Source organism: Lynx canadensis, chromosome C2 (genome assembly GCF_007474595.2).
Source record: "Lynx canadensis isolate LIC74 chromosome C2, mLynCan4.pri.v2, whole genome shotgun sequence".
Lineage (NCBI taxonomy): Eukaryota > Metazoa > Chordata > Mammalia > Carnivora > Felidae > Lynx > Lynx canadensis.
This window is the reverse complement of record NC_044311.2, coordinates 6140541-6157894: the sequence shown is the minus strand read 5'-3', so window position 1 is coordinate 6157894 and position 17354 is coordinate 6140541. Positions and strand designations below refer to the sequence as shown.

General features: G+C 40.0%; 1 protein-coding gene and 1 pseudogene across 1 annotated transcript in view; both read right to left on the bottom strand.

Moving 5' to 3' along the window:
* The window catches only part of OXSR1 (oxidative stress responsive kinase 1), a 103557-nt gene that overhangs the window by 76000 nt on the left and 10203 nt on the right, over positions 1–17354 (bottom strand). The window contains exon 2 of the mRNA XM_030328386.2: positions 5567–5679. Within this exon, the coding sequence (XP_030184246.1) occupies positions 5567–5679 (113 nt within the window). The remainder of the gene's footprint in view (positions 1–5566; positions 5680–17354) is intronic.
* Positions 1718–3676, bottom strand: LOC116738322 (annotated as a pseudogene).

Genomic DNA, 17354 nt, shown 5'->3' with positions numbered 1-17354 from the left:
TGCAAGCAGTTTTCATCTGTTTCACACCATTCAGTCAGGCCCCCAAGTGATGTTAAGTTATTCACTCATACAGAGTGAACACAATAAAGTCCCTGCCCTCATGGAATGCTCAATATGAAACAAACAATGCTTCCATCTATCGAATGTCTGAGCAGGGGACACTTGGGTGACTCAGTTGGTTAAGCGTCCAGCTCTTGGTTTTGGCTCTGGTCATGATCTCGTGGCTCTTGAGTTTGAGTCCCGCATCAGGCTCTGCGCTGACGGTGTGGAGTCTGCTTGGAATTAGGTCAGATCTCTCTGACCCTCTGCTGTTCTCTCTCTCTCTCTCTCTCTCAAAATAAATAAATAAACTTTAAAAAATAAATAAAATAAAATAAAATAATAAAATGTCTAGGGAATGTGCCTCCCTTTCCATTATTACTGTCACTGCCTGAATTTAGAATCTTAATACCTCTTTGTATGGCCCAGTGTACCTCAAATTATGGGCTGCAACCCACATGGGCCAGGAAACAAACTTAAGTAGGTAATGTTAGAAACAAAAAAAGAAATAGAAAATCAGTGTGTGTCCCACATAATATAATTAAAATTATTTTATGAAAACGTTTCAGGGATATTAATATTTATGAATATATACATAAAAAGAATTCTTTCCCAACTCTACATCCCTGCCTAGTAAGGTTTCTATCTCTGTTCAAAGTATCCCACAGCTCTGGTGGGCCAGTACACAAACATCTTCACGGAGGTCTCCATTTTTGTAACCAGGAGGATGCCTCCTCTCTTACTTCAAAGTACTTAATACCTCTTCCAGGTGTTTGTCATGCTTGGCCTTGTATAGGACACAAGAGTCTTAACTTTTTTTTTTCCCCCCCAAATAGGCTTCATGCCCAGGGTGGAGCCCATCGCAGGACTTGAACTCATGACCAAGACCTGTGCTGAGATCAAGAGTCAGACACTTAACCGACTGAGCCAGCCAGGCATCCCAAGAGTTTTAACTCTTCAACTGGATTGTGAGCCTCCTAGTAGATAGAAAGACATTTTAAGTCTCTTCATGTTCCCCTCAAGTGTTTGTCCAATGAATCTAGTCCTAGTATCTACCAGAGAAGAGAAAAAGCTCAAAATACTGCATAGTGTGCCTGTGAATAATATCTCTGGAGAAAATGAATGTAGTAAAATTTGACAGCTGATTTCCCAATCACACTTAGCAAAGGCTGTCAGACAAGAAAACATTTTGACAAAAGAAAGGAGCGCTATACTGCCTCCTCACTGATAACTGTCACACAGGACACGCACCTATAATCTGGTTCGCGTCAGCACCCTTTCTACGTTATTGTAAAGATAATTTTGAAAAAAAAAATTAAAAATCACAACACCAAAAGTTTGGTATGTTGATCTAAAAGATTTTTAAGATAAACTTAAAGGGCTTCTCGACTCTCAGAAACAGAGCCCTTCTCACTCAGATCTCAGCTCCTGACCCTACAAATACCACACATAAATCCAACATTCTTTATATTCCCGATGTTTCTTCAGGCTTTGGTGGGACCTTACTTGTTTGCGCCCCCAAAAAGCCAATTATCTTAAATGTGCTTTACTACAAGTCACTCTCCTACTCCCTTCACTTATTTGTCAAATATATTAAATACTATATTTGCAATCTAAAGCTTATTGGACTAGGTGGGCAAAATGATGGAGATCTAACCTATTTCTTTTTTTTTTTTTCCTCATTAAACTTTCGTTTTAGTGGGTCTCAAAATTCTGTGACAGATTTTTGGCCAAACTGTTTCCATTAAAAAGTACTGATTTTAAAAACTAGTAACTTAAAACTGCCACACACACACAAAACAAATGGTCCACAAAACATTCTCCTTTCCTTCTGAAGGTTTTACGATGCACTGCTGTCATTAACCAGTCGTTTACTACTCAACTTAAATGGCCAACGGACACAAAGTTTTGAGACCGTTCTTCCACCACTGATTAAGACTGGGGTGGCAGGTATTGGGGATAATATTCATTTAGCCTTCTGAGCTTTCTGGAAGAGTTGGTGACTCTGCCAGCTCCAGCTGCCTTCTTGTCCACCGCTTTGATGACACCCCCAGCAACCGTCTGTCTCATGTCACCAACAGCGAACAGCCCAGAGGAGGACAATCAGAGAAGCTCTCGACACCCATGGGCGTGCCAGGAACCATATCAACGATGGCAGCGTCACCAGATTTCAAGAACTCAGGACCATCTCCCAGCTTTTTTCCAGAATGACGGTCCATCTTCTCCTTCAGCTCAGCGAACTTGCGGGCGATGTGAGCTGTGTGACAGTCCAGCACAGGTGCATATCCGGCATTGACCTGGCCTGGATGGTTCAGGATAATCACCAGAGCTGGGAGGCCAGCTGCTTCCATTGGTGGGTCATTTTTGCTGTCACCAGCCACACTGCCACGACGAACATCTTTGACAGATACGTTCTTGACACTGAGGCCCACGTTGTCCCCAGGAAGAGCCTCACTCAAAGCTTCATGGTGCATTTCAACAGACTTTACTTCAGTTGTAACACTGACTGGAGAAAAAGTGACCATCAGGCCTGCCTTAAGGACACCGGTCTCCACTCGACCCACAGGGACAGCACCAATGCCACCAATTTTGTAGACATCCTGGAGGGGCAGACGCAAGGGCTTGTCAGTTGGACGAGCAGGTGGCAGAACGCAATCCAGAGCTCCAAGCAGCGTGGTTCCACTGGCATTGCCACTCTACCCTTAACTTTCCATCCCTTGAACCAATGGCATGTTAGCACTTGGTTCCAGCACGCTGTCACCATTCCGACCAGAAATTGGCACCAATGCTACGGTGTCGGGGTTGTAGCCAATTTCCTCTATGTAGCCGCTGACTTCCTTAACGATTTCCTCGTATCTCTTCTGGCTGTAGGGGGGGCTCAGTGGAATCCATTTTGTTACACCGACAATAAGTTGTTTTACACCCAGTGTGTGAGCCAGAAGGGCATGCTCACGGGTCTGCCCCTTCTTGGAGATACCTGCTTCAAATTCGCCTGAGAGGTGCCTGTAATCATATTTTTGATAAAGTCTCTGAGTCCCAGGGCATCAATGATGGTCATGTAGAACTTGCTGCTCTCAAACTTCCCCAGGGAGATACCAATGGTGACACCACGTTCCCGTTTGGCTTTGTTTCTCCAAGACCCAGGTATACCTGAAGGAGCCCTTTCCCATCTCAGCAGCCTCCTTCTCAAATTTTTTGATAGTTCTTTTGTCAATCCCACCACATTTGTAGATCAGATGACCAGTAGCGGTTGACTTGCCCGAACCTACGTGTCCAATGACGACGATGTTGATATGAGTCTTTTCCCATTTTGGTTTAGGTTCAGTGGTGGTTTTCACGACACGTGTGTTCTGGAGGCAAACCCATGGCGAAAAAGCTAACCTATTTCTTTTACCAAGCTATGCCAAACACACATTCCTCTACAAGTAAGGCCCTAGTGTTAACAGACAAATATTTCTTTCAAGATGTCAAACATCTGAGAACAGATGTTCTACTTTTGAAGCAAGATTATAATTAGTTAGCATTATGTGAAGTAGAAAACGATAGACCTGACTCAGACCTGATTTTTAATCCGGACCCTGTCACTTATCATAAGATTTACTTCCTTCATCTAAAATGTAGCTACTACCTGTCTCATGGGAGGCATTTAGGAGGGTAAAGTACACTTAAGTGCCTATCACTGAAAAGATGTTTGCTATTATGGTCATATGAACACAGTCAAGTTATTTAAACTTTGAACTTTCATTTCTTTAATCATAAAGTAATAAATAATAAGACTTTCATTCACCTCTAAGCTCTCCTTAAGGGTTATGTAAAGTAACTGACAAATGATACAAATTCATACTGGGCTTCTCAATTTCCAGTCTTAATTATATAGGGTAAAAATTTTGTTTCTCCTCAAGGGGCACCTGCGTGGTTCAGTCAGCTAACTGTCTGACGTTAGCTCGGGTCATGATGTCACAGTTTGTAAGTTCGAGTCCCGCATCAGGCTTTCCACTGTCAGAGCCCATTTCAGATCCTTTGTCCCTCTCTCTCTGCCCCTCACAGGCGCTATCTCTCTCTCTCTCTCCTCTCAAAAATTAACATTAAAAAAAAAAATTGTGTTTCCTCAAAAGAATTAGTTTACGATTTATAGCCTTTTTGTATGATCACTGCAGGTCAATATCCAAATGATGCCCTAAGTGGTTGCGGACATCCGTAAATCGAAGATCACTGTGTAGGATTTCCAGCAGCATCTCCCTTCAAGTGTATGTTCTCTCACCAGAGAGGCTCAAGATCATACCAGAAACTTTCTTTTTCAGCTTCTGCTCATACATTACCAACTCCTAAAGAAATGCATCTGTTTCCTCTGCTGAAAGTTTAATGTGTAATTCTATTATCCCTTTTCCTTTTATTCCAGTCTTCCCTAATACTCAGTGCAGGTTACACCAGAAATTAAATCCAGTCTGGGAGCGGAAAGACTTCTGGACTGGCAGATCATCCCAGGCCTAACTCCTGTCTATCACTAACCGCACATGATCTTAGACAAATACTTAAGAAAATAACAATATTAGTTCACATTTGCATGGCAGTTTATAGTTTTCAGGTACTGGGTCATTTGATCCTCAAGAAAAACCTCATGAAGTACACAAAACAGATATTATTATTTCCATTTTAAGCCAAAGAAACTGAGGATTTACAAAGTGAAATGATTTGAAAATCTACCTCATGTCTTATTGCTGAAACTGACTACACACCCACAGCTCTGGGTGTCGGGGCTCATAAAAGAAGTACAAAACAATCTCTGTGTGACTAGCTTTTAATGCCACCGAACATCTCTTGTAGCTACTAATCCTTGAGTCTCCCTTTCCTCTCTTTTTCCCCAGCCTTTGGAGAAGGCAATGCTGCTTGGGGGTCATTCTGCCTCTCACCTTGCATCAATGGTCAGAATGCAGACTGGTACCATGTTCCTGGGAGGCCAAAGCCTTTTCAAGCATATTCCACTCAACCCAGGTATCATAACTGCATGATACCAGCATGATACTAGTTTAAGGAAAGAGACGAGTAAGGAAGCAAGGTTTATAACAATAAAAAAGAGAAAAAAATTGTCCAATACCAGAAATAGGTTAAATAAAATGTGGTCTACCTACATAATGGAAAAGCACACACATACTGAAAAGCATTTTAATTCATACATAGAGACACAGAAAAATTTGATTAAATTTTCAATGAAAAGAACAAGTAGATGGCTACATTATCATAAAAATACAAAGATATTTAAATGTACACAGTCTAAAAAACTATATAGCAAGTATTAATCTCAGAATGAGAGGATTACAACTAATTTTTTTGTTTCCCTGGATTTTTATAAATTTTACAATAAACAGTACTTAACTTATAATATTTTACTTATTTTACAAATTTACAAAAAACATTACTTAACCTTTTTTTTAGAAAAGCAATAAAAAAATTTCTGGTTATTTTTCACTCCAACACGAATATACATAGAAGTGTGTTTCTCCAAGTAATAAATAGGAGATGTGCATACCAGGAGTTCATCCATGCTAGTCTGACATTTCTCAAGGTTTATCCGTTTGATTGCCACTTTCTCCTTTTTAGGGGCACAGTACGCTGCCTGGACCACAGCCGTTGCTCCGCTCCCTAAAGATAAACACATAAATGAGTAAATGAATAGATGAATAGATAAGAACATGACATTTCTAATTCCCACACAATTTAACAAGAGAATAATCCTTATCTTGTTCCTACACTCAACAACAGATGACACCCTAAAAAGCAGGGTGTCAATAAAAGCAAAGGCCTTTGACCATTTCATAGAATTGCTAACAAATATTGGCAGGGAGGAAGAATCAAAAGGCTACAGGTCCAGTTCCTGAGTATGATGGCACAGGCTCACATTTCCCTGCTCCTCTCTTCTGAATACAACTGAATACCCTAGAAAGAATTCATCAGACAATCATAAGATGACCCTAAAAGTAGAAGGTGGATGAGCCAGGGGCCTTGGGGTGTGAGGAAAAGCACCACTGTGAGTTCATTGGGTTTTCCTCTTATCTCCCATATATCCATGGCTGGGCACAAGAACAGCCTGAAACCCGGAACCACCAACACAGACGGACAAACAAAATCTTGCTTTTTGGCCAAAGACTGTGAAGGGGGAAGCTTAGCAGAGACCTAGAGGGAAGACAGACTCCCCAGTCCTTATCCCGGACAGTGGAGGATCCCCAGTCATCACAGCATCAGCATCAGCAGGGTCTCCACCCCAGCCCCAGACAGAAGCAGACCAGATTTGCCCCACCTGGGGCAATGTCCAGGCAATCTGCCCCTAGCAGTAGCAGAGATGGGGACCCACACCCACCAGTCAGCGCAAGCAGCACCTGTAGAGATCGAGCAGGACTTCCTGTGATGCCAGAATAATAAAGAAGAGAATAGCAATGCAGAGCTCTGAAAACTAAATTATCATAGGAATTACCCAGCTCACAAAAGCAGGCCAGAGGGGGTATAGCTCAGTGGTAGAGCATTTGATCGCACAAAAGCAGGCCAGGACCTACACACTAAACCTAAATGGAGTTATTGCCTACTAAAACAGAAGACTTAAACAGGGCAAGAGTTGCCTCATATTAATATCGTAAATGCCCAGGATAACATTTTTTTTTAAATCGCACACCAAGAATCAGGAAAAACACACCTGAATGAGAGAGAGAACCACACTGATGTCAACACCAAAGTGAATCACAATTTGGAGTTATCCGATAAAAATGTTAAAGCAGTCATCATAAAAATGCTTCGATAAACAATTAAGAATTCCCCTAAATAAAAAAATAGAAAATTTTAGCAAAGAATCAGAAGTTATTTTTTTAAAACTACCAAATGGAAATTATGTGTACAACTGAAATATGCAATTTCCAAAATAAAAAAGTGCTGGATAGGCTTAATAGTACCTATTAGATACTAATTAGATACTAATAGATGATGGAGGACAAATTTGGTGAACTTGAGGACAAGATCAATAGGATACTCAATCTAAACAACAGAGAGAAAATGGACTGAAAAAAAAACAAAAAGAAAGAAAAAGAGAAAGAATAGAAGCTCAGGGAACAGTGGATAATAACAAAAAATCTAATGTCCATGTGGTAGGTAGAATAATGGTCCCCCACAAAGTGTCCATGTCCTAATCTTTGAAACCTGTGAATGTTACCTTATATGGCAAGAATATTATGTGTTATTATGTTAAATTAAGGATGAAAAGATGACCCTGGATAATCTGGGTGGGCCCAATGTAATTATAAGGGTCTTTCTTTATAAGAGGGAGGCAGGAGAGTCAGAGTCAGAGAAGAAGAGATAACGGAAGCAGAGGTCAGAATGATGGGACCACGAGCCAAGGAGCAGGTACTGATATATGTAACAGCATGGCTAACCTTGAAACCATTATGCTGTGTGAAATAAACCAATCAAAATTGTATGACTCCATTTATATGAAATGTCCAAATCAGGCAAATCCATACAGAAAATATATTACTAGTTGCCAGGGGCTAGGAAAAGAAGACAACGAAAGTTACTGCTTAAGAGGAACAGGATTCTTTCTGGGATAATGAAAATGTTCTGGCTTTAGACAGAGGTTGCAAAATCCTGTGACTATACTAAAAAAACCCACTGAAATGCATACTTTTAAAATGGTGGGTTTTGGGGCACCTGGGTGGTTCAGTGGGTTAAACGTCTGACTCTTGGTTTCAGCTCAGGTTGTGATCTCAAGGTTCATGATACCGAGGGGCGCCTGGGTGGCGCAGTCGGTTAAGCGTCCGACTTCAGCTCAGGTCATGATCTCACGGTCCGTGAGTTCGAGCCCCGCGTCGGGCTCTGTGCTGAAAGCTCAGAGCCTGGAGCCTTTTTCAGATTCTGTGTCTCCCTCTCTCTCTGTCCCTCCCCCACTCATGCTCTGTCTCTCTCTGTCTCAAAAATAAATAAAACGTTAAAAAAAAATTAAAAAAAAAAAAGATTCATGATACCGAGTCCGAATCAGGCTCCATGTTGATAGCATGGAGCCTGCTTGAGATCCCCGCCCCCCGCCTCTCTCTCTCTCCCCACACCCTCTTTCTGCCCCTCCCCACTGGCAAAAGTGTGTTCTCTCTCTCTCTCAAAATAAATAAACATTAAAAAATAAATAAATAAAAAATAAATAAAATGGTGGATATTATTATGTGACTTTTACCTCAAATTTATAAAAAAGAGAATACCACAAACAACTTTTGTTCATAATTCCACAATTTAGAAAAAATGGGCCAATTCTTTGAAAACAACTATCAAAACTCAGCCAAGATGAACTAGATAACCTGAATAATAGTAACCCTATTAAAGAAATCAAATTTGTAATCGAAAAGTTCTTAAAAAAAAATCCCCAGAACTTTACCAAACACTGACAAAAGAATTAACAGTCATTTTACGTGTTTTCTAGAAATGGAAGAAGTGGGAACACCTCCCAACCCATTTTATGAAACCAGTCGTTACCAATACCAAAACCAGACAAGGACATCAAAGAATTAAGAAAACTACAGACCAATGTCTCTCATGAACTTAACTGTAAAATCCTTAACAAAATATTAACACGTTGAATCCAAAATAGCTAATGCACCACAACCAAGCACCATGTATTCCAGGTATGTGAGGCTGATGACACATTATGAAAGAAAAAGAAATCACTGCAACACATTATATCGACAAGCCAAAGGGGGAAAAAAATCATGTATCAACTGACACAGGAAAACATCCTTAAAAAATTCAACACCATTCATAATAAAAGGCTCTCAGCAAACTAGGAAGAGGGGAGCTTCTTCAACCTCATAAAGAACACCTACAAAAAACCTTACAGCAAACAACATACTTAATGGTGAATGACTGAATACTTCTGAACTGGGAAAAAGGCAAGGCTGTCCATTCTCATCACTCTTAGGCAACACAGTACTAGATACCCATAATTATAAAGCAAGAAAAAGAAATAAAAAGCACCCAAGTTGGAAAAGAAGAAATAAAACTGCCCTTATTTTAGATGACATGATTGTCTATAAAGAAAACCCCAAGAAATCTAGAAGCTCCTAGAACTTGTAAGACAGTTTAGCAAGGTTGCCAAAAAAAAAAAAAAAAAAAAAAATCAACACAAGAAACCAACCCCATTTCCATATGTGAACAACAAATAAGTGGAAACCTGTTCCCCCAAAATGAAATACTGTATGAATGAAATGGTATAAATCCAACAAAATATGAAGAGGATCTGTATGCTGAAAATACACACAATAGAACAAAGAACCAAGAAATAGATTTACACAAATAAGCCCTGCTGATTTTTTTTTTTAATTCACCTCCAAATTAGTTAGCATATAGTGCAACAGTGATTTCAGGAGTAGATTCCTTAATGCCCCTTACTCATTGAGCCCATCCCCCCTCCCACAACCCCTCTAGTAACCCTCTGTTTGTTCTCTATATTTTAGAGTCTCTTCTGTTTTGTCCCCCTCCCTGTTTTTATATTATTTTTGTTTCCTTTCCCTTATGTTCATCTGTTTTGTCTCTTTAAGTCCTCATATGAGTGAAGTCATATGATTTTTGTCTTTCTCTAATTTCACTTAGCATAATACCCTCCAGTTCCATCCACGTAGTTGCAAATGGCAAGATTTCATTCTTTCTCATTGCCAAACAGTATTCCATTGTGTATATATACCACATCTTCATTCATCCATCTATAGACATTTGAAGCCCCACTGATTTCTGACAAAGGTGCAAAAGCAATTCGTTGGAGATGGATAACCTATCAGAATGGCTTAACAAAAATGTTTTTTAAAGTGATTAATCACTTTATTATTGATATTATTATCACTATTATTATTAATAATATTAGTAGTAGTATTAACCAGGGTGCCTAGGTGGCTCAGTCGATTAAGTGTTCGACTCTTGATTTTGGCTCAGGTCGTGATCTCAGTTTGTGAGATCAAGCCCCACATCGGGCTCTGTGCTGACAGCACGGAGCCTGCTTGGGATTTCTTTCTCTCCATCTCTCTCTGCCCCTCCCCTGTTCGTGCTCGCTCTCTCAAAATAAATAAACATTAAAAAAAAAATAAAACAAATAAAGTGATAACAGTAAATGCTGGTGAGGACGTGATGAAACTGGATCATTCCTACATTGCTAATGATTAATACAAAAAAAAAAAAAAAACCATGGTACAGTCACTCTGGAGAATAGTTTGGCCGTTTCTTTTAAAACTGAAAGTGGACTTGTACAACTCAGCATTTTCACATTTGGGTATTTATCTCACAGAAATAAAAACAGATGTTCACACAGAAACCTACATATAAATGTTCATAGCAGCTTTATTCATAATAGCCTCAAACTGGAAACTACCCAAATATCCTTCAACAGGTGAACGGTTAAACAAACTATGGTACACCCATAGAGAGAAATACTACTCAGCAATAAATATGAGCAAGATATTAATACGCACATTACGTGGATGAACCTCAAGGGCATTACGCTGAGTAAAAAAAGCCACTTTCAAAGAGTTACATATTTTATGACTCCACTTATAACAAATAAGTACAGTACACATATAACTAAGAAACTGAGTAAGTTTATTGGATTGTTAAAATACATACATATATATATATATATATATATATATATATATATGCCTAGGCTTATTAATAAGATAATCTTCAAACACCATTCACACAATGTCATTCATCAAATCACTAAACCACAGCAGCTACTTAATACTGTACCACTTGATAACTGAATAGGCTGTTTTTCTGTGCCCCAGATGAAATTTAATTATCCCCATCTCCATGCCTCTATAAAAGTCCTTCACTTTGCTTTCTACATATTAACACATACTTGTGCCTCCTTTCAAAGTCCAACTCACAGCCCAGCTAACTGGAAAAATTATTAGATTCAAACTTCAGCCCCACTGCTGTCAGGAGAGTAAGTCTTCATTTCCTGACTATGTGCCTGGGACATACAGATGCCCAATAAATGTCTCTATTGTTCATTTCCTTGCCCTTTATCTTCTCGTAGGATGTTTAAACTGTTACATTACCGTGTCTCCTCAAGTATTTGGCATAGGGCAGGTTTACTATGTCTATAAGGTACTTAAGTCTTAACCAAAACACAAGAGGAAGAATGATCCCCACCAACTCCCCATCTATACCCATTCCATTAAAATAGGTTTGGGATTTACCATTTTAATCGCTGATATGACCACAGACTCAACATTCTCCTGAACAAACACTCAGCCCTGAATAGAGATGAACTGTAAATACTTAAACAAGGAAAAATGAGCAATCATTAAATTCTTCCCCCTTTCCTCTCCTTTGTCTCATCCTCTTCCCAAATAGTGATTTTATCAAAATGTTGGCAGGAGAGACCACGGGGAAAGAAAAAGTGCTCCATGTACTACACAGTAATTATATTAAGACAAAGCAACTTTGAGCAGAATGCTTCACGTAAAACGCAACATGCTTTCAATATCCTAGACATTCTCATGAATAGCATGCACTTTAGAGAATGAGATGTTTACTTTAATAAGATCCTATAACAGCCTGTAAAAAAGCTAATTATCTGATCATTTAAGAGAAGCAGAAGGCAATTTAACATCCGGGGCTTTAAAACTTAAATTTCTAAGTGGAAAAAAGCAAAGAGCAAAACGCCCCACAAAAGGATATATATGTATTAAAGTTTTCTGAAAGGATCCATAGAAGCTATTAAGAGTAGCTTACAGAGACAGAGTGAAAAGGAGAAACTTATCATCAGCAAAAGACAAAATAATACGCAGTATTCTGTTCTTGAATGTCCATTTTCCCCAATTTACGAGTCATATTATTATGTATATTACCAGAAGAAATCATGTCCATTTTTATTATCTTAAAATATTCAGATATTCCAGAAGATTTCTGGATTTCTAGGAAAGAAATTTCAGAAATTTCTTTCTAGTAAAGAAAAAAAAGCTTGGTAATTTTGCAACCACTTTCAAATTACAAGTCAACTTACATGAACATCAGAACATGGCAAAGACAGACCATCTTAAACACAAATTGAGAGCTGCCTTTGTTTATGGGGTCGAATGCCTTTGTTTATATGGTGAAATATATAAAAAAAGTCAGGATCGGGCACCACAGTAATTTAAATTTACTTCTTATAACTATCATTTATTTCAGCGTTAAAGTGATTTCAATTGCATTATTTATTATTCTTACGTATTCCCTCCAATATTTACTTTAATAAAGACATACAATGTACAATAGATAACCCTTTCTAATACACAAAGTTTTCTATTTGAAAAATCTCTTCACAAAACCATAGTAAGATGACACTTCACACCCACGAGGATGGCTGCAATAAAAAAGACAGACTGTAAGAAGTGCTGCAAAGGATGTGGAGAACCTGGAACCCTCCGACATTGTGAGTGGGACTATACAATGACGTTCCCACCTTAGAAAAGAGTCTGGTGGGGTTCCTGGGTGGCCCAGTCAGTTAAGCATCTTGATTTTGGCTCAGGTCATGATCTGGCTAACAGTGCAGAGCCTGCCTGGGATTCTCTCTCTCTGCCCCTCCCTCAAAATAAATAAATAAACTTTTTAAAAAGCCGGCGGGGGTGGGGGGGGGTGCCTGAGTGGCTCAGTCGGTTAAGCATCTGACTTCAGCTCAGGTCATGATCTCACGGTCCATGGGTTCGAGCCCTGCATCAGGCTCTGTGCTGACAGCTCGGAGCCTGGAGCCTGGAGCCTGCTTCAGATTCTGTGTCTCCCTCTCTCTGCTCCTCCCCCGCTCGCACTCGGTCTCTCTCTCTCTAAAATAAATAAACGTTAAAAAATTAAAAAAATAAAAAAATAAAGTCTGGCAGTTCCTCAAAATTGTTAACCATAGAGTTACTATGCAATCCAGCACTTCAGCTCCTACGTGTATACGCAAGAAAACAAAAACATGTACACATACAAACTCTCACACAGACGTTCACTGCACTATTACTCATAAGAGCCCCAAAGTGGAAACAATCCAAATGTCCATCAGAACAGAACAGGAAAATGTGGTATATCCATACAATGGAATACTGGTCAACAATAAAAAGAAACGGGAGTACTGATACCTGCTACAACATGGATGAACCTTGAGAACTTGGTAAGTAAATATGCCAGACACAAAAGGCCATATATGGTATGATTCCACTTATACAGACTGTCCAGAATAGGCAAATCCATAGATGCAGAGGTAGATTAGAGGATGCCAGAGACTAGAGGGGAAATGGGGACTAGGGGGAAATGGGGAATGCTGCTCATGGACAGGGTGTTTCTGAAGCTATGAAAATGTTCTGGAATTAGACAGTGGTGATGGCTGCACAATTTTGTGAATGTACTGAATTGTTCACTTTAAATTGGCAAATTTCATAGTATATGAATTATATCTCAATAAAGCTGTTACTAAAAATATCTCTTCAAGGGGCGCCTGGGTGGCGCAGTCGGTTAAGCGTCCGACTGCAGCCGGGTCACGATCTCGCGGTCCGGGAGTTCGAGCCCCGCGTCAGGCTCTGGGCTGATGGCTCGGAACCTGGAGCCTGTTTCCGATTCTGTGTCTCCCTCTCTCTCTGCCCCTCCCCTGTTCATGCTCTGTCTCTCTCTGTCCCAAGGATAAATAAACGTTGAAAAAATAAATAAATAAATAAAAATATCTCTTCAAGTATGACATCAAATTTCAAATAGTATAAACGTGCTACAGACATTAAAATTTAAAGACAATTTACATATAATTATATAACTCAACAAAATCTGTTACATTTAAATCCATTTGAAAGTTCCAGACCAAAGCCAGGCATATATAACCATAGTCAATATGGTCATGGATAAACCCAAATCATGATGATTAAAAAAAATTTTTTTTCAAAATTTATTTTGAGAGGGGGGAGGGGCAGGGAGGGGGGGAGAGAGAGAGATAGAGAGAGAGGGAGGGAGGGAGACAGAAAGAGAAAGAATGAATCCTAGGCAAGCTCTGTGCTGAGAGCAGAGGCCCAAGTGGGGCTCAATCTCAAGATCCATGAGATCATGACCTGAGCTGAAATCAGGAGTAGGGCGCTTAACCAACTGAGTCACCCAGGCACCCCACAACTCAGAATTATAATGAAGCAACAACTCTACACAAAGCTCATGTCATACAAAATTCAAAATAAAATCTAGTATTTAAGAACACATTTCCCATTCAATGGCATCCAATAGTGAACCTGAATTATTTCGACAATAGTTTAAGAACACTAACTTACTGCTTGATAAAAATGATCCAATAGGCTACCGTTGAAATAGCTTGCAGTTTGCAGTTCGCCCTCGGTTCTGCACAGGAGTACGGGGCAGAATGAGGCGTGACGGAGGGTGCGGCAAGGTGAGGGCAAAGTACAGGCTAACAGCACCCCGCCCCCCCACCGCCCTCTGCTCCAGGTGGGACATGTATATGATATTCCGTGGACACTGCCGGCTACCCCAAAAGGAGAAAGGACAAAAAGCAAATGGTTAAACTGGTAAGAGTCTCCCCCAGTTTACCAGAAAAAGGCAATTCCATCATAGCCTGAAGTCCAGGAACGCCCTAATGTCTTTCGGTTAATGCTCCGCTAGAGGGAAAAACAACCTTGGCTTTGACAACACAGCTAGGCCTCCAGTAAGTCTTTAGCACGTGAAAGTCTCTCTGGAAACTCTGTTGACTTTGTCTCTGACTCCATAAAACGGTCGCCCCTCACACTTGGAGCGCAGCTCTTCCTGCCCATGGGTCCTGTCCCCATGCTTTCATAAAAATCACCTTTTTGCACCGAAGATAGCTTCAAGAATTCTTTCTCGGCCGTCGGCTCCACCCCCCACAAACCCATCACCCCAAAACTTCATGAGGCAGAACAGCAGTGTCTGCCATTAACTTTTCTCTCCCTCCCATCCTTTTCCTTTCCAAACTCTTTCTTCGTGGGATCCCTAAAGAAAACTTAACAACTCTCTTGCCTTCAGTGAAAGGCCCCTGCCCCACTCTGGGAAGCCCCAGAGGAAGGAAGCTAATCACACAGGTCCCGTTATCCATCAGGCTAAGATGAGAGGCATTCTTAAGTCACAGAAGACACAATGCAGTCTCTACAGGGTACTTTTGGTCCTAGAGAACAGATGTCTTCTAATATGTAAATGTATTCCCTAATGCTTTATCATTTTAATTTTTGCAAATGGCTACTGAATGGTATTTTTTTTTAACTCTCAAACCAGTTCCTCCACCCCTGTATAATCAAACATTGATCATTTATCTTATATATACAAAATCTAAAACACTAGCTTTTAAAAAAAAATTTTTTTAATGTTTTTATTTATTTTTGAGACAGAGAGAGACAGAGCATGAGCAGGGGAGCGTTAGAGAGAGGGGGAGACACAGAATCCGAAGCAGGCTCCAGACTCTAAGCTGTCAGCACAGAGCCTGACACGGGGCTCGAACTCGCAGACTGCAAGATCATGTCCTGAGCCGAAGTCGGACGCTTAACCGACTGAGCCACCCAGGCACCCCTAAAACACTAGCTTTAAACATACTAATGGCATGTCCTACATAAACCAAAACCATGCTGGGGTTAAAAATACAGACATAGCTGGGGCGCCTGGGTGGCGCAGTCGGTTAAGCGTCCGACTTCAGCCAGGTCACGATCTCGCGGTCCGTGAGTTTGAGCCCCGCGTCGGGCTCTGGGCTGACGGCTCAGAGCCTGGAGCCTGTTTCCGATTCTGTGTCTCCCTCTCTCTCTGCCCCTCCCCCATTCATGCTCTGTCTCTCTCTGTCCCAAAAATAAATAAACATTGAAAAAAAAATTAAAAAAAAAATACAGACATAGGAATTTGGGGAATTTAGTTGTTATTAATCCCTAGTCATTATTAACTATAGAATTTCACTAACAATAAAACACTAAACCTAGGTATTATCAATCACAATTGTCTATATACTAACGCACTTTTCTTTTACACAAAGAATCACTCATTTAATAAATCTCGCTAGAAGCAAGATATTAAATTCTGCTGTGATTTAACAAATGGCCTTAAAAGACAAGTGGCACTTCCCACATCTGATGATACAAAGAGATTCGCAGGCTCCGGTTCTTCCGTGTTAACGATCGCTCTCATTGACCTTCATATTCCCCCCCACCCCCCAAAATACCAAAACATTAATGAGCAACCAAAAAATATTTTAAAGTCCTAACATTAAGGATTATGGCTAATACAGTAAAAACTCAATACTAACACCACTATTTCAGAATAGCCAATGATATTCTATCTTCCTTTAGGAAAACCTTTACTTCACAGAAAATAACTATTAATAATGTAAATAAGAGGGCGCCTGGGTGGCTCCGTTGGTTGAGCATCCGACTTCAGCTCAAGTCATGATTTCACAGTTCGCGGGTTCGAGCACCGCATTCGGCTCACTGCCGTCAGCACAGTCTTCTTCAAATCCTCTGTCCCCCTCTCTCTGGCCCCTCCCCTGCTCACGCTCTCTCAAAGACAAATAAAATATTAAAAAAATAACAGTAATAACGTAAATAAGAAGATAGGGAAGACTATCTTTAAAATGTCTTTATAATCATTTAAAGTATTCACCAATTCTTTGCAGGACTTTAAAAACACAGGATTAGAGATACAAATTTTAAAAATACTCGTCTCTTTAAAGCATGTCCCTTTATGAGGAATTTTTCAAAGTACACGTCAATTTACAGACTTTCAACCATCACTTTTCTTACAGTTAATCGAGTCAAATAGAAAACATCAGTATGCATTGCACACGGCAAATGTTATTTTGCAAAACTTTTACTTCAGTATAAACACACATGCAAATTGTAAAATGTATCTCTTAGGAGTGGTTTAGGGAAAAATGTCAAAGCTACTGCTCTAACGCCCTCTACTAAGCCCTGGACTACTACGGAGAATAATACGATGGAAAATGTAAAACAGTTTCCAATAAAACACCCTCATTCAGACTTTCACGAGTTTCCACTGCTGATTCATGCACCCTTCTCTTTATCTCCAGCTCTTCCATCCTTCTGTCCTCTCCTAGTGAGCTCTTAAACCCCAGTGTTAATATGCAGTACATATCAGAACGGATTAACACACAAAAATACCAATGAGCTTTCTCCTGAAATTCTTCAAACTGCGTAACTTCGTCTCTTGAGACAGAAAAGGAGATGCCCAAAGGCATGGGGTTGCTAAAAATTTTTTTAGTCTCTGGCCACTTTATAAGACCCAGAAATTGAGGATAGAAAGTAAAAAAAAATGGGTATTATTCCGGTGAGGAAAAC